The 23105-nt window shown below is 42.0% G+C and overlaps 2 protein-coding genes across 11 annotated transcripts in view; one reads left to right on the top strand and one right to left on the bottom strand.

The window, feature by feature from the left end:
* The window catches only part of MFSD10 (major facilitator superfamily domain containing 10), a 30699-nt gene extending 15293 nt beyond the window's left edge, over positions 1 to 15406 (top strand). For all 5 annotated transcript variants that reach the window (XM_075022074.1, XM_075022158.1, XM_075021966.1 and 2 more), the window contains exons 6-13: positions 144 to 332; positions 4763 to 4871; positions 5893 to 6004; positions 7386 to 7494; positions 9757 to 9847; positions 11638 to 11685; positions 13146 to 13235; positions 14639 to 15406. In XM_075022074.1, coding sequence (XP_074878175.1) covers positions 144 to 332; positions 4763 to 4871; positions 5893 to 6004; positions 7386 to 7494; positions 9757 to 9847; positions 11638 to 11685; positions 13146 to 13235; positions 14639 to 14745 — 855 coding nt within the window. In that variant the 3' untranslated portion in view covers positions 14746 to 15406. The remainder of the gene's footprint in view (positions 1 to 143; positions 333 to 4762; positions 4872 to 5892; positions 6005 to 7385; positions 7495 to 9756; positions 9848 to 11637; positions 11686 to 13145; positions 13236 to 14638) is intronic.
* Positions 15407 to 15785: 379 nt separating this feature from the next.
* ADD1 (adducin 1) overlaps positions 15786 to 23105 on the bottom strand; it is a 66579-nt gene continuing 59259 nt past the window's right edge. For 4 of the 6 annotated variants that reach the window (XM_075021925.1, XM_075021538.1, XM_075021716.1 and 1 more), the window contains 2 exons: positions 22602 to 22697; positions 15786 to 18301 (listed from right to left, as the gene is read on the bottom strand). In XM_075021925.1, coding sequence (XP_074878026.1) covers positions 17949 to 18301; positions 22602 to 22697 — 449 coding nt within the window. In that variant the 3' untranslated portion in view covers positions 15786 to 17948. Of the gene's footprint in view, positions 18302 to 21811; positions 21847 to 22601; positions 22698 to 23105 lie in introns of those variants that run through there. The other 2 variants (XM_075021805.1, XM_075021896.1) reach the window with 2 other exon arrangements.

Genomic DNA, 23105 nt, shown 5'->3' with positions numbered 1-23105 from the left:
TCGTTGCTGTGCACTCCGTACATCCTCAGGGTGGTTGCGTTTCTTTAAGATAAATGCCAGGAAATCCAAATTGTTTTAGAACTGAGCTACCTGAACAAACTGGTGTCTAAAACCACATGTCTCTGTTCATTGTATCACTGCAGGCAATGATTGGCATTGCTTTCTCCCTTGGTTTTACCCTGGGTCCCATGATCGGAGCTTACCTAGCCATGGAGACAGAGAAAGGAGAAGTATTCTATCTTCGTTCAGCATTGTTAGCACTCATGTTTGCTGTGGCTGATTTAATTTTCATCTTCTTCCTACTTCCGGAGACACTTCCCAAAGAAAAACGGGTAAATGGACTATCAATCTGAAGATCTGTGTTTCTTGTGAAAAACAGGATTTGAGAACTGTTGAAATACTGGAAACAATGAAGAAGGGGCTGAATCAGTATCTCATGAATTTAGCTCATTCCTGGGACTAGGACTTAATATTATTATTCAGACTAGTATCAAAGTGGTTGCATGATGGTCCTACCTCTTAGCCCAGTGTAATATGAGAAATTCTTTATAGTTAACATGTCTGCTTAATTGCTGGTTTTGGTGTGTTAGGTTTAAATTTCTAAAATATTAATGGGACCTTAGGAGGAAGAGGGTGAATTTTAAACTGTGATCACAATGACTCCCTCGGGATGAATTTCAGCTAATCATAAAAGTAAACACATCAGAGACTGGATTTTCTTTCATTTAGCCAGCATGTTAGAAATTTTCTTAACTATTATCTTGTCTTTGCTTGATTATTTTGAACACTCAAGTAGCAAATGACTGTTACCTCTGAGCTGTGTTGTCTTCCACAGGTAGAAAATATCTACATTTGCTAAAACTCAGTGACTGTTTGGATTTGTGGGGCCAAACATTTATTAACATTATGATTTAATTTTAAGTGATCGGACACTCTCCAAGATATATCTGATTAAAAATCTCGTGGAGCGGTCTCCTTTGGAAGTGTGGGAGACAATTCAGCCGTAGGTATCTGGGTGAAGCACTCAATTTGGGGCTTTCAGCTGGATTGGATCTTTCCTATCATCCCTTGTTTCTAAGCAGCACTCAGCCGTTGAAGCATGCTTGGTCTCTGGATAGCCAAACCCATTTGACAGTGGGAATTGTTCAGGAAACTTTTGTCTGCAATGCTCCTGCTGGGGCAAAACTTTAGACCTTCCCTGAGTGTTTCCCAGCAGGTTGTGTCTCACATGAAATTGGTCGCTCATGTTATCTTCCCAAGCACTACAGCTATTTTTTTTTCTTTTTTTAACAGCCGTTCCATGCATCACCTCTTCCCCTTTCCGATTTGGCTGTTTCTAAACATTCCGGATAAAGTCCTGTCCTTGGTTAGAACTGCACGCTCTGGGGTGGTGGCAACATGTTGACGTAGGGAAGTGCTGTAGAGTGAATCTGTGTTCTGTAAACAATTCCACCTTTGCTGTAGAGGGATAAATGGCTTCAGTGCCTTTTAGGACGGTGTGATGCCTGAATACCTCCCTCCCCTGTTTATTATTCTCTTGAGAGTTCTTCTGATAAGCTAGTCTGTGTTAGTCAACATGACTGAATTTTGATAAGAAAATGAGTGCTCTGTCCCTGCTTTTTGGGGCTCTGTGCAGCAGTGGGTATTGCGTGAGGTGGATTAAGAGCTGCCTCTCAGGGTCAGGTCCCAGTCATGCAAAATAAAGAGTGTTTGATAGCTGATGAGATAGTGGTTTGTCTGGCATTGGAGCTTCTTGGGATTGGTATCAGTGTTAGTGCTTTTGTGCTGTCTCCTTTCAGCCTGCATCTGGGCAGTGGTCCCATGTGATTTATGTGTTCTAGGGTGTTTGTAATTTCACTTATTAGGCTGCTTTGCTCTTTTCTTGGGTAATTCCTCTCAATTTCTGAGTGGGAGGGGAGCAGTTTTCTTGGCCTGTGGATGATGAAGGAAAGGCAGGTATGTTGGCTGCCTTTCTGGAACTTGGCTGGGCTGCTGAGCTGGAGCAGGTGCTCCCAGAGTATAGCAGTGGATGGGTTGGAAGGACAAAGCTGTAAAAAGAGGGGAAATTATAACGATAACCGGTAGGAGGACGTGCCAGTGGGATCAGACATCTGTTTCCTTGAAATATGCTGTGTTCTGATGATAGTCTTGTTTCTTTATCAGTCCTCTTCTCACAGGAGAGAAGATCAAGTATTTCACATTCATTCATGTTGGAATTAACTTGTAGAAAGGGGAAGGTGGAGGGGGACAGGGAGAGCAAGGATGAGTTTTCATCCAAAGAGAACAGATTTTTTGCTGTTTTTCTTCCCCTTTTTTTCAACTGTTCAACAAGTTTATCAGGGGAAGAGTACCTGTACGTTTCACCTGTCAGAGACACTGGTCTTACATGAAGTGGTCAAAACAGCTTTGCTGTTACCTGCTTGGGAGAAGGGAGGAATAGAAAGGTCTCTAGTGGAATCTGTCCCCTTTAAGAGCTTTTGAGTTAATTTTTAGCTAAGCTAGTCATGGGCAAGGCTGCCCAGCTGGAGGGTCTTACAACTTTTTTTTTTTTTCTGGTGTCCAGGTAATTATGCAAGGACTATGTGTAGGGCTGTGCAGCACCACTAGCAAACTTAGGGAAAAACAAGGCTTTTGCTCTATGCATACTGAAGAGTGTCTTATTTGAAGGGTAAGGCTGGAGCTTGTAAAGCCCAGGCTGCATTCCTGATTTGGACTGACTGTGCCTTCAAGACGTGTTACTTAGTCTCTCTGCACTAGAGGAAAGCAGAGTAAACAAAGACACTGTGAAAAATGTCTGCCATTCAAGGTGACTTTTGGGGTAATTACGAAGTAAAATTGAGCAATTTTGGAGTAATAAATCATAAACATAGAAATTAAATACAGTTAGATGTTGCAGAGTTTGAACCTGTGAATAATCTAAACTCCATGCAGCTGGTGACATTGACTGTGTATACTTTGTTATTTGGGGGTGGTGAAACACTTTTGTCAGTTTTAGGACAATGTTTTCATTATCGATCAGTGGATTAAGTTGCTTCTAGACCACTGCTTCTGGGTCAAAGATAGGAGACATTAAAAGAAATTTACATGCACACATACGTGTATTAAAAAAATCTAATACATATATATGTTTCATAAAACACTTAAGATTTTAAACATATACATATATAATGTATATCCTCTGGACCAAACTAAAATCAACCTTGTAGTACAAAGAAGCTTGGCACCCTGTCTGGTGTGGATAATAATTCAAAACAGGTACAAACTACAGGGTTTTTTTATTACTGGCAAACATGCTTGAAGAGAGTTGCTAGCCACCAGATTCTCTATGCTGTCGTACAAACACCATCATGCCAACAAATGCAGGAACTGAGGATTGCTACAAGCCAGCTTCAGGAAATCCTCTTACAGACCTTTTAAAAGCATGAGGAAGCTTCTTCTTGGGAGTGCCTGTTTACTCTCTGCAATACATGCAGTGGAAGGGGAAATAAATCACCCGGTTTGCTCTATGTGGATCAGCAGCTTTATGGCTTTATACAAAACCAGCCTGCTATATTGAACTGGTTGCTGTTGTGAGACTAATGGGCTTCAGAGCTCTGCTGTTGGATACTCAGAAGCTCTGACTGTCAAAACAAGACAGGGGTCATGTTAATACTATATTGAATGTTGATTTGTTTACAGCTTTATTAAAACCAGTGCATATGAATCCTGAGGTCATGCACCGAGATTATGTTCCACTGATAATTTGACCTTTAGTCTCTGCCCTCAGGGGATAATAGTGCTCTCCCTCCCTATCTGGGAAGAGAAGGAAGCTCATCAGATAAAGTCTGTGCAGTTCTTTGAAGACGTCAAATACTTAGTGTGATTATTCAGGATTCTTGAGTCTGTCTTATCTCTTCCTGTGACTGTCATGTAGAGTGACAGTCTAAATTCTCCTACTTTAAAAGGAATTGTTTCCTTAAGAATTTAGACATTATTTCTTCGTTAGTATTTTCTTTAATTTTCTATACCTTAGAATAAAAAATAAACAAATTTAAAAAATTAAATTCCCTGTAGATCAAAGAATAAGCATCTCCTAAGCTCCTGTTGATGAAGAGCGGAGAGAGTGCCACGAGATGTATAATTAGGTTGAGATGTACAGAGTACAAGGACCAGAAGTGCTACAAAATAAATTTTCCTCTTCAAAAAGCCACACAATGTGTCTGGGCAGAATCTCTAAAATCTCTCCAAGGAATCTCTCTAAAAATGATATTTTCCTTTTCTTCCCCAGGAGGTGTCGCTAGCTAAAAGAACAACCACTACCAAAACAGGCCGTTGTTTGATGTGCTACACGTACTGTTCTCAGACCTGTAGCACACAAGCAAATCCCCGGCTTCCCATGAACTTGCAGGCAGATAGGCCATTATTTTCCCAGTAAATGTTCATTGCACATGAGGGATGATGCAAAAAGCGAACCAAATAAAGGCACCTTCAGGCTTTGGAGAATGACCCTCTTCTGCTTTTAAGAACCCAGGGAAGAATCTGTTTTCTGTCTTCAGTGAAAGTTGCTATCGGTGCTTTACCTCCTAGTTATAGTGCTGGAGCTAGTTCTGTGTTCAGAAAGTCTGGGCTGTTATTGGGGATCACTCGAACCCCAATGCCAGTTCCCTTGTTTCATCTCAGTTAATTTGTGTAGGTGTATAAGCATATTTGACTGTTACTGTCAATTCCTTGCAGTAGTTATTACATCAGGTTTTTAAATAAACCTCCTTCTTTCTCTGATCAGGTCTCTTCTGTGACGTCTGGATTTCAGGCAGCAGTTGACTTGCTCAGTCCTTTGGCTTTATTTCAGTTCTCTGCAGTCACCCGAGGAAAGGAATCTCCTTCAGAGGAGAGTAAGTGTTAGCTGCCTTTTTATAATATTGTGTGTCTTTTTGTATGTGATGGTGGTTTCTAAGTGAAAACTTTACTCAAACCATTTCAGAAGGAGCACTCCATTCACTCATGTAAAACCCACCTCATTTAAAACTAAGGAACAGGGAATTGCAAGTTCCCTTGGATGCTGGTCCTGTTATTCCCAAAATAAGATTTTAGAGATTAGTGTTTTGAAGATTTCTGACTTGCTACTTGCTTTATCTTCAGGCACTGGCTGCAGCATGGGGTAAGTAAAGTGATTTTAAAAGATAGATCAAGGTATGAGTAAGGGAGATGTGAGTTTGCTTATTTGAGCTGCAAACCAGGAAACTTCAGACTGAAATTTTATTTCTCAATTCAGGACTTGGAGTTGTAGGATTTGAGCTGGCCATTTCTATATTTTAAATTATTTAAGCTGTAGAAAATAAATCAGTGTTTGTCAGCTACACCAACATATCATTCAGTCCTCCTTGCTGCTGCATCAGGAATAGAGTAGTATTTGCCACTTCGGAGAAAACCTGTTAAACCCTGCATTGGCAGAAGAATAAGTAAGGTAATATGTCACAGACCATTTGTAGCTTGCAAAAAGGGATACTGTGCTTTAGCCAGTATCATCCTGAGAGCAGCATCAAGGTATTAGGTGGATACAGGTATTGATTAAAATAAATAAATCTCCATATTGGTGGGGGTGTGAGTGTGAGGCAGAGGGGCTGGACTGGGTGAGTGAGACCAGGGTGACCCATAGAGAGATTAGTCTTTTTGGCTCTCCTTCCCTCATAAGAAGGGAGGTAGTGAGCAGAAGTCATTTCGTGGCGTTGTCTTGTATGGTTATTTAAAATTAGCATCTGAGGTGGGAACTTTTCCCTGTACAGTTAATAAATGTTGTTCTACTATTGTTGTTACATTCTCAAGCTATGCTTGAAAAACGCCACCGTGTTTCTCTCTCTCTCTCTCTTTTTTTTTTTCCCCCCTTGGTGTTTGTTTGTTTTTTTGTTTGTTTAGATCTTCAGAATCTCAAAATCTTGGGCCTGGCTTATTTCCTGTACCTCTTCCTGTTTTCCGGCTTGGAGTATACGCTGAGTTTTCTCACTCACCAGAGATTCCAGTTCAGCAGGTATAGAAGATAAATGTTGTATATTTTGTCTAGGTTATTTTCCAAAATCTTGATTTGAGGTCTCTTCATTTGTTTTCAAGAGAGGCTTTATGAGGTTAGTAAAAACACTCAGAAAGCAACCACTGCATTCAGTGATACTTGGACTTTGTGGGAAGAATTTTGAAAATATAGGCACACTGTTTATCATGAAAGGAAATACTCATTCTACAACTTCTAATAACTAGAGAAAAATCAATACACAAGATTAAATTAAATCTCCTGAAATATGTATAGCTAGTTGTATTGATTATAATAAAACCTGTTCTCTTCTTGCCCAGAAGAGTTCTTCAGCATCAGCACAAATCTTGAAGCTCAAAAAAGGCTAAGGATGGAGAGATAACTATGTGATTACATTTGCTCATCAGAGTTCTGCATTGCATATGGTGTACAGTCATTACATCATAGAGTTTCATTTCCTTTAGTCAAACAGAAGAGAAGAAAGAGAGCAGAATCCACTAACAGCAGTTCAGCTTGAAATACTTTTCCTGCCAGCTCTTAGGAAGATTTCCAGCCAGGAACATGATCTTGCAGCTTGATTCCTTATGTGTGTCCTTTCCTTTGAGTAATTCTCAGAGGTTTGTCTCATCTTTCCTTGTCTGTCTTTCATTACAGTTTGTGGCTTAACTAATGTGTGTGCATCAAGGAAAGGTTTTCTAGTGTATTAAGCTTGCTTCTGCACAGTCCTTTCAGGATGACCATGTAGTAGATACACAACTTCATGCTAACAGTACAGGCTGTGTGACAAGCAAGCTTGTTATGGAGGTGAGAAGTTTTAGTTCAGAATATCCACATAGTTTAGTAGGTAAGAGAGACGAAAGAGAAATTTGAAGAAATATTTAAGGGCAGAGGGAATAATGTTGCAAGCTTCCTGGTGCAATACATGATCACCACTATGCCACTGCCCATGTTGTGCCTTGGTGACCTTAATCAAACTCTGCATGAGTGGTGGCAGTGGTTGTGAGAAAGCAAAACACTTGTTCCTTGGAAACCAACAACTCCTGTGCATATGGCACAGACTTCCAGGGCACAGGGTAATTAACGTGTTGACTCTTTGTGGGCCACCCCAGAAACAACTAAACTACATCATAGCAGCCTAGAGATGATTGCAGCATTTGCCAGCAGCTGTCCCATCTCTACGTAAGACCTCAGAGGTTTATCTTCTTGCTGTCTGCCTGCCATGGAAACTAATGTCAACATATTAAGAACTTTGTGCTGCTCATGCGAGCCCTAAAAAGCATTTTCTCTCACTTGTCCAGGAAAGGGTCTACACTTGACCTGTGAGTCGCAGGGTGGAATGCTCTGTGCGTGACTCCATAATCTGAGTTTTTTGCCTCCCTTCTAGCATGCAGCAGGGCAAGATGTTTTTCTTTATTGGAATAACAATGGCTGTGATCCAGGGAGGCTATGCTCGCCGTATCAAGCCAGGAAATGAAATCAGAGCTGTAAAAAAGGTAAAAAAATAATACTTTTTTTTCTTTTCCCCAACAAATCTGCAACGTTAATTTTTAGTCTAAAGTGCAACAAAAGGTAGTTGGCGGCTATAACTGTACTTGTCAAATCAAAAGAAATTTGTGCCTCATTAATCCAGCCAAATGAATTCTCAAGACCCTGGTTGTTGGGCACTTACCAGTCTAACTAAACTTTGGAACATTAGAGCCATTTCTTACCATATCAGCTATGATATTATTGAAACTTTGAGTTCTTCATATATAACTGCAGTAGGGAATGAGAACAGAGTGTCTGTCTGTGCAAGCTAGGTGAAGTGCTGTGAAGGTTTTGCTTTGTTTCAGTGATTTCTCTTGCAGTGCAGACATTGAAACTACTAAAGCTGCTTCAGAGCTGATCTCTGACTCCTTTTCTGGCAAACTTTCAGCGACGTCATCAGTCTGGCCATCTCTGTGCTTGACAGGCTTTCCCTAGAGTATATTTCACTGGTGGGCAGGGGGAAATAGCTTCTTCCTCCAATCTTCGATTTGTGGTCATCAGCATTACATGTAACAACAGCATGTACCAATGTTCCGACTGAAGTTTCACTGACAAAAGTGTTGCATGCGTTTGTTTTGCTTGCCTCTTTCTCATAGAGATGCTGCTGCTGCTGCACTGGGATGACAGGGAGCAGTTCCCTGCAGCTTACACAGCTGTGGAACAAGCAGACATGTCTTGTCAGTTACGTTTGTGCGTGGAACTAAAAAAAGCAGGTTTCAAGCGTTCCTGAACTTTTTTTGTTGGCTGCTTGGTAGTAGGCATGCTATGGACTGTTAAAACCTCCATCAACTTATTATAGGTTATTTTGAGGCTAGTGTGATTTCAACGGTGGCAGCACGCACACCCGGTGTGCGAAGAGCTGATTGCACGCAGAGCTGAGATATTTATTTCGTGTCTGCACAGAGATGGGTGCCAGGTGGTGACTCCGCAAACCTAGCACCCCTTGGTTAACAGGCGGAAGACGTGTACACACCCCACGCAACAGCGATCGGTACTTTCACGGTTTCGCTCCGTCACCCTTGCTTCTTTTGGTTCTCACCAGCCTCAGCTCCACTTAGTCACAGCGTCCTCCTCTTTTACTGCAGTGTTCCTGAAGGAGGGGGCTTCTGTTGGTCGGGGTCCTTCCCTTCCCGAGGGCAGAGTTTTTACTATGTTAATTATGATAGTTCACTCAAAGTTCAAGCAGCTCTTTCATTTTATCAGTAGTAGTAGAGCCTCACTAATTTTTGTACTCCTTCCTCTTGCCTGCACTAACTACTAACTGTAGTTACCTTTAAACACTTAGTTTAGTTGGTCTGGGCTGATCGCTTCTCAAACACCCACGTGCACTATGCAGAAACCTGCTGGCCGAGGGGCTCTCTTTCCGTGGATGTATGTGGCTTGAGTGGCTTTTGTGGGAGTTCCCTCTTTTGCTGAAGTTATTCTGGCAATTTGTGAATCTGGGTCATATAGCAAATGTGGCCTCTCTTAGCACAGTGATTACAGTAGCTCATTTATAACCGAATCTTCAAAATGAGACATTTTGGCAGGAGTGAATACCCTCTTTTATGAAATGCAGCAGATCTTAACTGATCTGTCTTTTCTGCGAGAGCTCTGTATGCAAGGGAGACATCACAGGGGAACTGCAGTCCAGGCTCTTGGAGGAGATGAAGAATGTTTTTTTGTTTGGGGTTTGAATTTTAAATGCCATTCCTCCCCCATTTTTAATTCTTGCCTCCAGAAGTATGGACTCTGAAAGCTAAAGATAAAATCGGTCAATACTGCTGAGAAAAAGCAGAGGAGCTGTAGTCCTCTTGCATGCAAGCTTTTTGATCTCTTGTACCAGCTCAGGACATAAAGAGTTAAAGCTAGATTTCTGTCCAGTTCAACACTGAACAAGAGGAAAAAATCACCAACACCCTGTAGATTGTGTGAGAGAGAGAACCCTGCAAAAATCATTTTTTCCTCAGTTGTGGGAAATCGGTGGTGGGATAACTACAGCCTATGTTACAGGTGACTCCAGCCTGCATGTGGTCTGCAATCACGTGACAGTGAGAGGGAACAGAAAAGTAAATTGTGCTGATGTGTGGCCATCCAGGTGAATTTGAAAAGTCTACTTAGGAAGAAAGGGCTTTCTGCTTCTAACTTAAAATGTAGTCCTGTCAGCGGAAGAGAACTGGCAGGACACCTGGAGTTAAGCTTTAACAAGCAGGGCTTAAATGTAACTGTGTGACTCATTCATTTTGCAGGCTATTATGTTGCTGATTCCAGCTTTCTTGTTAATTGGATGGGCTGCAAGTGTGACCATGCTGAGTGTTGGACTGTTGTTGTACTCTTTTGGTGAGCTTTTCAAAACGCATTGAAAGCTAAGCACAAATAATTTTTCTTCATGTATTTGTTCACCCTGTTAAAAAAGATGCACTTCTAATTTCAAACTATAAGTAACAGAAAGTTGATGTTTCTGTTTATAAAATATGGAAGAAATAGTGTCTGGCTTTGGCTTTTTTTCTGATGCTGTTTGTATCACGGGAAGTTGCCATAGTGATATTTGGAAGCATCTCCAGTGCTCCTGTTGTCCTGTCTCACTGGGGAGCTCTTGAGGGTGGTTTTTTTTCCCCTCTTACTAGACCTAGAAGCAAAATATTCACTAAATAGCTCATCTCAGGAAAAGCAGGGAGATGGCATGTCGTATTTCTGTGGTGGCTGCATCATTTCTTAGGCTGAAGAGACCAGTGCGCTCTGAAGCTGAAGGCCGGAGTGTGCGTTCAGGCTGAGCGAGAGTGAGGGTAAATCAGTGTTGCCCTGAACACTGTGGCACGGGGCTGTGCTGGCTGGACACTGCTCTGCTCTCTTGCATTGCAGGCTGGTAGCTCAGGGAGGGAACAAAACTGCACCTATTGTTTCTGATAAATGCAGATGGTTTTCAAAGATGTTTAAGTGTTTACATAAATAATATTCTGCCAATCTAAGCCGTTATTCAGGGAAATGATTATGAATGAAGTTGGATTCATCTACTGAAGTGCTTATCTGAAAAGAGATTGCAGATATTCCCAATGCTGATAACTATTGTTAAAAAGCTTCAAGTATGACTAATTACAACAGTAGCAGACTTCTCTTTTGCATGATACAGCTTGATTTAAGAGTAAAATGTAAACCACAAAATGCATCTATTTAGTAGCTTGCTTGTCTAGGCACAGCTGTGTGTTTGACAGGTTTCAAAATCTACATCTTATTGACAGATTAACTTGCTTATGAAAGCCCACTGGGTGAGGAGGGGTGAGAGGATGTATTCATTTTGTCTAATTGTGCTTCTAAGTTAGGAGCCTCATCTTCCTAGGCTCCATACCTGGGCAGAAGTCCCCATCTATTCCCCAGTTAAGCCAGCTAGAAATGCCTCTGGAGGGGCCTCTTCCCCGCCCCCCCCCCTTCCTCCCTCTGCCCCAGGAGTTAGGGCGCCTGCAGTTAAGGCAACATGTCTGTCGTTCCTGCTCTCCAATTGTCTTTTCCTTCCCAGAAAAGATTCTGCTTTGTATGCTTAAAGCACTTCCTTCTTGGCAGAGAAGGCCCCTGTTTCAGTAAAAGGGCAGCGATTGTTAAACAGCTCTTGGCTTTTGTGTCCAGAAGTTTTGTAACTTCTTCTTGGACTTGAGTGTCTTATTTCCCAAGACAGAACATAGCTGCCTCTTCCATCCGTGAGTATGGTAAAGCCATATGCATGGGGACAGCGCGATTCTGTATACAGCCACCTCATTGTTCTTTTGAAATATGGGCAATTCCTTTTCCCTGCTCCACCTGACAAGACCACAGCGATTTGGAAAACTACCAGTTAGTTAGCTGATCTGACCTATCTGCCCCTTTCCTGTGGGCTCACAGAATGAGAGACACTAATGTGAAACATCTGCTCAGAGCACTCGCAGCTCTGGGCTCTTCGTGCAGGTTGGCTTTGAGGGGCTGTTTTCATTATTGAACTGGATTAAACCTGATGATTCATTGTTGGTACAGTGCCCCAGAGCTCAGCATATTTCTCTGCAGTAGTAACGAGTTTGGGCCACATGTTTTTCACTATTGCTCTTGTAACTGTTTTGAGTTCTCTGCTGTTCATTGACAGTCTCTTTTGTGGATTTTTCCAGCTGCGGCCATTGTTATCCCATGTTTGTCAGCAGTGGTGTCAGGCTATGGTGAGTGTCTTTCCTGCTTTGAGCAGCAGCCCTTGGCCACATAATTGACCTTTGGCTCAAATACAGAATTGACCTCAAGTTTAGTGATGCATCAACAAGAACGCTTGTGGTGTAGGTCCACCTCAGATCTGAACATTGGGCCAGTGCCTCTGGCTGCTGCTTGGCTTCATAAAAGGCCCCTTTTCCCCCCAACTGCATTAACAAGGAAGGCAGAAATGCTAAGTGTTATAGCGAACTGCTACGCCACGTTGTACTTATGTAACCCTGAAGCCATAACCACCCCTGCAGGAGTGAGGCTAAAGCCTAGAAAAGACCCCTTCCCGGTCACTTGTATGCTGCCCCTTTTCAGTATAGCCAGCAATCCATGACTGTCGTTACCCTCTGGTTGCACCGTGCTTTGCCCTGGGAAGGCAAAACCAGCTGTGTTGCGCTGGAATTGCTACAGCCTTCGACTCCTTCCCTTCTATGAACGTCCTTCACAGAAGGGAAGCTAAGCGGGGCGCTGGGGATGGGCAGACAATATCCTGACTCTGGGGAATTCAGAAACACCCCGCAAGGGAGCATAGGAAAACCCCAAACTGACTGGTACCCGTTTCTGAAAACCGTTGGCACTCTGTAATGGATAGTTTCAGAGCTGACAAACAGCAATGATCTGTTCAGAGTGACCATCAGTATCGCACTTCAATTTTGTACTGTGTAACGCACCTTGTTCCAGTGTGATGGGGAAACTTGAAGCAACCTTATTTCTGGTTATGATTAAGAAGATGAGGAAGAGTGGGCAAAGGCTACAAACAGCACTGAGCAGGGAATTGCCTGGGTTCTCTGGAAGAGACACCAGCCATTGCTGCCAGCAGTAAAATAATTTCTTCCTGATTCCTTAGAAAAGACCTTCTAAGGAACTTTCTAAAACCTTGCGCGTTTGTGGCACTGGTTGCTATGTAACCTTCTAAAGCAGATGTAGCTGTGTTGCCATCTGTGGATGACACAGTTCTTTCTTTAGCTTTGGTTCAGTTGGTTGGCAGCACTACAGTGCTTGCTGAGGCGAAAAAGTAAGGCTTTGCTCATTAATGCCACTTTTAGGTTGCTCTTACTTAACTTGCATCCATGCTTCTCTATTTATTATACACCTGTGCTGCCTCAGCAGATCTGTTGTACAATGCAAAGCTTGTTTGTTGTCGTTTTTGTCTGGGGGGCTGGGGAGGGTGCAGGACAAGTTGTCTATGGATAAGCACTCTTGACAAGCCCTAGTGTTTTTTCAGTGACGCAGTCATGTTTATCTTGGTGGAGGAGAAATTAATGCAGCTTGGGCAGTGAGTGTGAAATTAAAGGAGGGGGAGATGCATGTGGGAAATAATAACCTCCAAAAGAACAAGGCTCCAAGAGCTACAGCAGTGCCTTGCCCTGCATGCTTTCCCTGCCCCAAGCAAAACCTCGGCACTGACGTCTCTCTGCTTGCACAGGCTCTGCCAGCCAGAAAGGACGAGTCATGGGGATCCTGAGGAGCCTGGGCGCCCTTGCCAGAGCCCTGGGACCGATCCTGTCAGCTACAGGTGAGTGTGGCCTCGCGCTCCTTCCTGCCTTTGCCGACATACAGTGTCACTCTGGGTCCCCACAGCCCGGGCGGGTCGGAAGTGCAGCACGTTTTCAGAGTCATAAAGTTGTCTCTGCAGAAGTAGGTACCCCTGAGAGCTGCACCAGGGGCAGGACATGGTCCTTGTTAGCACCAACGAAAGCCTCATGGATAAGTTAAAAAAGTCCATACAAGCAGAGCTAAACTAGACAGCAGGTATTGCCTGACTCTTTAAAAATTCCAGCAACAGCGTCAACCTAAGCCCTGCGTGTAGCTCTGCGGGCAGAGGAGCACCATGGAGGGCCTGGCCCCAGCGTGCAGAGAGCCGGAGGCTGACCAGGAACCCTTGCCTTCGCTGGGCATATTTTTAGCCATTTTTAGCAGGTAACCCCACCTGCTAAGGGGTCCCCCTGGCACTGGGTAAACAGGAGTGGGTGAAATAAAGGTCTCCTGCGCTGTGGTAACTGGTTCCCCCACATCTCTTGAAGCTGCATCCCAAGATTAATTAAGGTGCTTAATTGTCTTAATTAAGACAAATTAAGGAGGGACAGTCAATAATGTGCAGTAAAGAACTTTCAGCATTAAAAGCATCTGTAACCTATAAACTAGAGAAAAGAGTCCGCACTCTACTAATGCCCCAGAGCTCGGGAGTGTGCAGTGCCTCGTGGCCCCAGCTAAGGCCAAACCTAGAGCGTGCCTAAGGAGCACAGGTACCGCCTGTACGGGGTTCAGTTCCCCCAGGCCATTACAGGGTAAAGGGACAGAACAAGGGGAAGCAGCTACACAGCAAGTCAGAGCTTGAACTCTGAGCAAAGCCAGACTCTCTTTCCTGACCGCATCCATACGCCAAGCAACTGGCTCGCTCTGGCTCACCACACTACTGCTGTGCACAGCAGCTTTCTGAAAGGAAGAGCCAGGCTTTGGACCTAACAGCAAAACTGCTCCCGAGTGCAGCGCAAGTCCTGCCCTCGGCATTGGATTCAGGAGTGTTTCATGTCAGGAGAGCGATGCCAACAGTGAGAGACCTTCAAGAGCAGCACAGGCAGTGCCAAGAGCAGCTGTGGAGGAGGTGCTGGGGCAGAGTTGAATAGTTGCCTTGTAAAGCTCAATGAATGCGTGAATAGGAACTTCCCTTTTGCCATACTGGCAAGAATGAAAATATCCTATTCAAAATAACCACTTTTCCTTGGAAGAGAACCAGCACTGCTATTGGCCACCTCCTCTTTATAACTTATGTGCCAGCAAGGATGTGCAGTGAAAGATTCAGTAGTTGTGTGTTCTACAGTTGTATCGCTAAGTCGTTGACAGCAGCAGCTCTAAAGCCCAGTTTACCTTGAGGCAAGGACAAGTGTACTAACGAGCTAAATCTTGTTTCCTTTGCAGTTTACTGGCTGGCAGGGGCAGAGGTTTGCTTCACTGTCTGTGGCGCTTTCTTCCTCATCCCCTTTGTTTTACTTAGCTCTATAAAACAGCAAAGAAAAGAGGAGTAGGAAGTAACCACAGAACTATCACCAGCTTCCAAGGACCTCTGCAAGACCTGACTCTGCTGATCAAACACGAAGAGGCGAATTTTGATCTTCTGCACGGAGACGGGTCATGACCATTTGCAGCAACAACAGACTTCAAGTTTCTTATGGCCCTCCACAAGCAGTGATGTTTAAGATGGCCTCCCAGCCAGCAGGGCTCACTTTGCAAACAGAAAAAACCAAAAACCCCACAAAACAGTTGAGTAAAGCATTAAGATCATCAGACAAGCAGAGGGGGGGTGTGACAGCAACGCAGCACGCTGCAATCCCAACTCACCCTCTGGTGCTGCTGAACGCGGCACCGGTGCATTCACAGAGCTCTTCTCTGCGCCTCTCCCTTCCTCATCAGCACAAGCCCCACCGGGGGCACTGCCCGCAGCCTCTGCGACAGGCACGGTTCTGTCCAGCAGAGAACAAATCCACACGGTACCTCTAATGGGCAGTTTCTATCCAGCTGTCACGAGATCTCCACAAATGCTCCGCCTGACTGATACTGTGGCACAGGTGGACCGTTTTTAATACACAATTAAATTTTGAGAGAGCTTTTATATTTCTAATACTGTGTAATGTTTTTTGATGACCAAGTACTGTTCTTTTTGCGTTACAAATAAACTGTTACATTGTACACTTGTCTAGTCAGTTAATTACAGTTTATGACATTAGACCCACCTAACCCAAGGACAGTTGTTTGGCTAAGCCGAAGTGGGGTCCAGAACTCCACCCCAGGTGCCAAAAGCCTCCTCGAGTGGGCCAACCTCCCAGCCTGCTGACTCCCAGGCAGGGCTGCTGAAGGAAGGACCCCTCCACCAGGTTCTGCCTGCAGCCTAGCTGGGACTCTCAGGGAAGGAAGCCCTAAGGTAGCCAACTGGAGTTTTCTGAGAGTACATTAAAGCAATCATTAGGCAACACATTAATCATTAAAAGAAAGTGGAGCAAACAAAATTCAACAAGCTACAGCTGCAGAATAAAGCTGTACAAGTCTTGAAAGCAGAGCAGGAAAAGACTTTTTTTTTTTTTTTAAAGATTTTATTTGTGAGTAGAACTTAATGATACAAGAAAGAAAAATACAGGACTTTATTCTGCCCCAAAGTGTGTAACCATACCATACATGACTACATTTCATATTGTAATACAAAGAATTAAAAGAACAAACTACAAAATTAGAAATTAAGAGTCATTGCATATGTGGTCAAGATAAATGGAGGGACTCCATTAAAGAACTGAAACATATAGCAATTAGTCATTTAATTATGACCCTGCAATAGAACACAATTTAGCAAAATAAGTATTGTATGCTTCCTAGTGTACAGAGGACATACAAGGTTGAAGTACAAGCCGAAAGCCATTCGTGCCATGCAGTCCTGACTAAACATTGCTGCTCAGGGGTCTCTCCTGCAGTGCTCTCCTGCTGCTTCTGTCCCACCCTACCTCTACCCGTTCCACAACCGCCCACCCGACGCTTCTCAACGACGTCACTTACTACCTCAAAACCTCTCTCTCTGCCCATTGGAGGCCTTACAGCTCTCGTCCTCCTTTTCCCCTTCGCTGCCCGAAAGCAGCCCCAGGTATCGGCACCCCCCAGCCTAACACAGGCCCTGTCCGTCCGCAGCCGCCTCCGACCGCTCAACCCACCTCTCCTTTGATGCTTTCTGCTGCATGAAGATAAGGCATCAGTTTTCTGCTATTTTACCAATTGCAACGTTTAATATTGTCCTAAAAGGTTACATCCATATTCTGTTTTGTTACAGACGCTTACTGTGAGTCAGTGTTTCTCTCTCCCACACCGGGTGTCAATGGTTCCTGCTGCTAAAACCAGAAATGGTTACCAGCCTTCCCCGCTTTTGCCTGGGGTAATTACGCACGGTTTCTGGAGAATTCCTGCAAGCTTTACCTATCTGATCTTAAACTACTTTTACGATTAGTGATAGACAGAAGCATGGCAATCACTGGAAAACAGTGAGTTCAGTGGCAAAAGTGATTTTCTTTACCATGCTACATATTAAACAAACATTTATAGCAAACTGTGAAAATACACCTCTAAGGTTACTTGGGATTTCTGTACTTTACTGCTGGCAACAAAAAAAAAATTATTGAAGAATTGCCAGTTTTTGTAAGTGAAAATAATTAATATAAAACAAGGTTAAATATTCAGTGTAATGCATTTACATTTTTATCATGGGAAGGAACAAACACAAAAGGCTGCAAATAGGGTTTATATGCAGCAGGTTTGCATGTGCACCCAAGGGATTCTTAAGAGGGTGAAAAACCCCTATGTTAAGGCCCAAAATATAACTGCCCATGCCTCATACCGCCAGCTGAAAAACTTGTGAAATACTTTTAAGACAGTTACTTTTTAACCTTTTCTAACAGCCAAATTACCATGTGACTGATTCTTAGGGAGGCAAGACTTAAAGACAGATTTCCCTTAAACTATTCACTAGAAAAAACAAAACAAAACCAAACCAGATTGGGCTCTTTCAACGCACAACATGAGCGGAACACACCACAGTTATTTCAGTCCTAGACATCAAAGATGATTCCACGAGCCAGTTATAAAATAAAACAAAGTGAAAAACACCTTCATTTTGTTACAACAGTGAGAGGGGAGAAGGAGAGGAAGGAATGGATAGCCTCAAAGCTTGACTAAAACATGATCTGTAATCACAAGCTTGCAGAAGTTTACATGTCAGTTCAAGAATACATCCCGCTTGAAAACACCACGCACGGCAAAAGCATCCTCTCTAAAAGTCAATATTTAAGAAGAAATTTACTTGTGACTTGGAACAGAATATTGGAAAAGAACACTTCTTGTGGTAAGCAATGCGTGTTTTATTTTTAATTGTGAATTTTTTTTTATTCTTTTGTAAAGCGGTGCGGGCTTTAAATTAAAAATAGCAATCGAATACCTTCCACATGGAAGTCATTTACATTTGATTACAAATTAGGGATCAGATCTGTGGTTAGCTGCTGAAAACACAGGATTAGCACCTTTTTGGACATTAGTTTCTGGTTATAACCTTAAACAATCAAGCCATAACTTGAGGGGCTGGTTGGATTACTTGTTGCATTCATTTACATAATAAGACAAAACACTCAGTACGATCTGGTACATTCTAGTGGTTAATGGATTTTAAAATATGACAGTGTTTCTGCAGTGTGTTTGGCCTTTAGGAGTCACTCTTCTTTTTGCTCTTCTTCAGGAAGGAAGGAGTGCGAAACTTCTTTTTCTTTTTTGATGGGGACTTCCCTGGAGATTCATCACTACCTGCATCAGCTGCTGTCCCCTCCTCAGCTGTTGGTGTTACTGGCTCTTCAGCGGGTTGAGACTGGGGTTCCTTATTTTCCACTGCAGGTGATTCCGTTTGGCTTTTGGGCACATCTTCATCACATCTCCCTTCCTCCTTTCCTAAGGGAGGGAAGCTGAGTGCTTCTGAAGGCTCATCAGGGGTGAGATCTGGGAGGGTTTGCTTGAAAGTTGCAGCGTCACTGTCATCTTTGTAAGTCTGGTCCTGCTGTGTCTCTAGTGGACGGACAGACAATGACACAGTTAGTTTACGTAAGTGTCCCTACAACAGAGACAGTGAAGCGAGTTGATGGTAGAGCGCTCCCTATAAAAAAACCTTTAAGATATTTACTTTGCATAAAAGCCTTTGTAATAGGTCTGTTCTCCTTTAGCTTTGGCCACAGAGACAGAAAGAGGATATTCAAAAGTTTTGTTGGCTTTTATGCTTCTTACCACAGAACAGATAAAGCTGAATTGCATCATGCTGGTGTAAACCAGCAAGAAAGTAACTGTTCAGACTGCTCTCATATTTTATTTATAATATTTGCACGCGACATGAGATTTTAGTACAGCAAGCAGGAATTAAACCTACAGTTTTCATCGGCATTGAAGAGAGAGCATCAGGAAATTCTGTATCTTGATTCTTTTTTCTTTTGGTGGGATAGAACTGGTTGCTGGTTTGCAGGGATCTGATACATGCAAATCCATTAATTTCTAAACTGTTGGCTTGCCAATTTTTAATCACAATGCTTCGATTTTCATAATATTCTTCCATGAGATCTAACAGATGTTGCTCCAGAATATGATTTCCTATCACAAAGGCTTCACTTCTTTTGCAAGACATGACTATATATTATGGATTCCTAGACGTAAAATCCATGTAGTTTATCAAATTAAATGAGCTCAGCAGGTTATGCGATACAGCTTTTTTTTAAAAAATGTATGTGACGTCTAACAGCAAAACTCACCCCTGTATAAAGGAACATCAAAAATCTAGTGATAACTTTACAACCAAAGGTGAACTTTACCACTAGTCCCTCAGTTGTAACACTTCCCTCATTCACCACTATGCTTCAGAGATGCTGTGTTTAAAGCTCCAATTTGTGCATATGTATTTAACAACAAGCACTTTTTAAAGTTCCCTGCAATGTTCATCACTGCACTGTAGCTGAGAAGTATCTTGTTAGCGGTGCCAAATATATCCCCATTGATGTTACGTAAGGAGGAATTTAGAACAAAATCCAGGCCATACCCATTGTAAAGGCACAAAAGAAAGGCAACTGGTTTTCCCCCTTTTAAAATCTTGTTCATTTTAATTTGAAAAGACTGAAGGCTTTCACAAGAATTTACAGAAAATACTTGATACTTTCCCATTCTTCCTATGAAAATGACAACGAGTGTTCTTTTTATTTCTGCCAGATGTGATTAATAATCCTCTAATATACTTCAGAGAGCTCTGTTCTGTGAATACCTGCTAGAAAACCATGTTTTACCTAGAGCGCCATGAACTTCTAATTGGTTAAAAAAACAAAACACACTAGTATTCAGTGCCAAACACTCAGAATGCACAAGTTAGCAGTTTAAAAGTTATAATGCAGGCAGGATTTAAAATAGGGTGAAAAAGAGAAAGCAACTACGTACTTTACAAGCTGCCCCCTGAAGCTCTAGCTCAACGTCATATGTATGTGACACACAAATTTGTAAGAAGCACCACCTACAATTCTTCACTACCACTACACTCTTTTTGGATTTCATTTTACTTCTCAGGAATTAACTGAAAGCATTGCTGAGCAATTCTCCCTGGGATCCAGGGACAGGACGCCTGGGAACGGCTCAAAGCTGCACAAGGGCAGGTCAAGACTGGACATCAGGCAGCATTTCTTCACCGAGAGGGCGGTCAAACCCTGGAACAGGCTTCCTGGAGAGGTGGCCAATGCCCCAAGCCTGTCAGCGTTTAAGAAGCATCTGGACAATGCCCTTCACAACATGCTTTAACTTTTGGTCAGCCCTGAAGTGGTCAGGCAGTTGGACTAGATGATCGTTGTAGGTCCCTTGCAACTGAAATAGTCTAGTCTATTCATTAGCTGGCCCGATTTTTAGAACAGGCACCATATTAGATTATCAGTCAGTTTTGTTTTAGCTTTTTAAAAGAAGTTTAAGAAAGTTTTAAACAAAGTTTTAAAAAATGAGATTAGAAATTCTTAAAATTAAAAAATAGGAAGCCACAGGCATTCAAACAGCACTTGCCAGTTGGCCTAAACATTGGATAAATATAAATAGGTTTATAACTCATTAATCCAGGACTGCTATCCCTTCCCAGTTTGTCAAATTACCATCATCTTTACTAAACAGATTAACATTATGCTGGAATCAAACAAACTTCTGTTTATCTAGCTAGTGAAGGGCAATATTTTACCAGAATTAGGGTGACTTAAAAATTCCACATTTGATAAAGAAAGTATACAATATGTAAATACCTTGCTATTCTACTTGATGGATTTCAGTAACATAACTAGGAAGGTCTGAAAATATATCTTGCTGCAAAACCTATTTACAGCTTAAGAACTCAGCAGTACCTCAAAACCTTCAGGTTTTTTGAATAATCACGTCTACATCCGTGCTCTCCCTTTATATATACTGTGGCATAAGAATTTCAAAAGTAACATTAATACCGGTGTGCGTTTACAATTCACATTATCTATGAAAATAAAGGTTTATGGGTTTTTTTCCCCCAACACAAACATGTGGACAAACATTCAAACTAGGCTGTAACTGAGTTAACACAACACACTTTTCTGACTTCAGCTATGCTTAAATAGAAACAATATGAGGGAAAAAAAGTTGAGAAGCAGCTGTATACAGAGAACATTGTCATTCAAAAGAACTTCTGCCAACCAAAGTTGTCATGGCATGAACTTCCAGTTACTCTTTAAAACAAGCTTAGTATGTTTATCCTGGAAAATTTATACAACTAGAAGAGTTTGTGGAACACAATTCTCAGTTTAAAAGAATTTTCAGGTTTTAGAATTTACTAGTAACGTCACAGGCATCTACGATGTAGTTTGACTTTCACTTCTATGACAAACACACTGACTTTCGGATATAACAGGACATACAAATGGAGGGGGCCAAACATCCTTATTACTTTAAAGTATAATCTGAGGTAGCCTTGCAGATCTAGCTGAAATAGCCGTAGAAGTTGCTGCCACCAAGTACTTGCTGCTATTCCTTGGCCGGAATTTGCATTTCCCTACAGCTGACATATAACATAGGAGTAGTTCCATATCCACTTCTGTGCAGAAGTCTGCTGGCTAAGTTTAAATCAATGTCAGTGGTAACACTTTTGCACTGGAATAGATTAGGAACTTTCTTTCATTTCATTACCAGGTCCAAGCTGTGTAGGCAGCAGCAAACTGTTGGGGCAGAAACTCCCAGACCTTTTTCAGCTGTATCTGAAAGACAACTTCAGACTATTCCTTTTTAAACTGAGGAATCGGACACACAGATATGGGAACACAGAATGTCACTTTCACAGTCTCTTTCAAAGGGGAAGTGCATTTTAAAATAAGATCTGTAACTACCTAGAATTTCATGAAATCAACAACTAAAGAAATCAAGCGTCTCAACTGAAAAAGCCTGCTTTTTTAAAAAGAAACAAAAAACAAAAGCAACAAAAAGCCCTTAGAAAACAAAGATGCAAGAGTGAAGCAAAGCACATAAGCAGGTCAGAGTATGGAATGATACTTACTATGGTAACAGGTACTCTTTAGCATATCCATCTCCTGTTTGTAACGCAGCCACAAGAAGAAAAAAGCACAAGTAGAGAATCTATGCATTCATCACAGCCATTGTGTTAAGTCAGAAAGAATGGTTGCAACCATTCTTATAGAAAACAGAATGAGATGAAGTAGTGAATGGAAGACTAACAGACAAGTGATATATCCAATGTACAAGGTAAAGGAAACAAGACAAAAATTAGATTACACCTGTTCAAGATTGTTATTTTATCCTTTTTTTGAGGAAATTGTAGACTTTACTAGCCCTGCTCTCATTTTAGTTAAAACTACTCCATAAGGTGAGAATATAATGATAGTTAGATTCAAATTGAGTTGGAAATAATATTTACTGAGGTGTAATCCAAGTACAATAATGTTTAAGAAATGTGCAATCAGTGAAGGAGATTTACCAAAGCATCTAAATTGGTGTCTGGTTCACCATCAGACACTATTTCATTTCGTAAGAGCAATTCTTTCTCGCAGAAAAGGTACAAAAGGGTAAATCAGTTGAGAAACACCAAGAGATGACAAGGCAGTACTGAAAAGATGAAAATTTGTCTTTATATTAATGCACACTTCTTTATTATTGTAAACATAAGTCCTATTACACTCATAGTTCAGTGTAGTATATTTTAGGTAGTATAAAAATAAATACAAGAAATAATTTACCTTTATTAGATACTAGTTCATACATTTTCATGCGTCAGTCACTAATGATGCAGTTACTGGTTTCCCCTGGCCCCTAAATCAGAAGAACATACCTTCCTCTATTTTAATCGGCGTACTGGGAGGAGTGCGAGCTGAAGTGTGATCAGGGGGGCTTCTCTCTTTCTGTTGCCTGCCGTCTTCTGAAGGTTCTGCAGACAAAGAGAAATTAAAAAGGCAGACAAAACCTTTCAGCGTGTGAGACAACAAGTGTGTCCTTTTGCTCCAAGCACACAAGATATGAATACATTTTTCTGAATCAAAATTCTGCCAGAATATTAAATAATACCAAAACAAGCAAAAGAAAATTAAGTGATCATTTGATATTAAAAAAACTGTTCGAGTCACAGTTGTGCTCTGTGGTGTCTTGTTGTTTGGGTTTTTTTCATAGGACGGCATGAATAATGTAATTGTTTATGAATTGGTTTATCATGCTGTTCTAAAGAAAACTTGAGGAAAAACCACAAGGAAGATAGAAACAAACGGGGGGGGGGGGGGGCATAGGGAATGCTCTCAGACCTACACAAGATAATGCTCTTTTGCTTGCTTTGTATTGCTGA

Source organism: Buteo buteo, chromosome 1, assembly GCF_964188355.1.
Source record: "Buteo buteo chromosome 1, bButBut1.hap1.1, whole genome shotgun sequence".
In the NCBI taxonomy this organism is placed as follows: Eukaryota; Metazoa; Chordata; class Aves; order Accipitriformes; family Accipitridae; genus Buteo; species Buteo buteo.
This window is presented reverse-complemented; position numbering and strand designations above follow the sequence as displayed.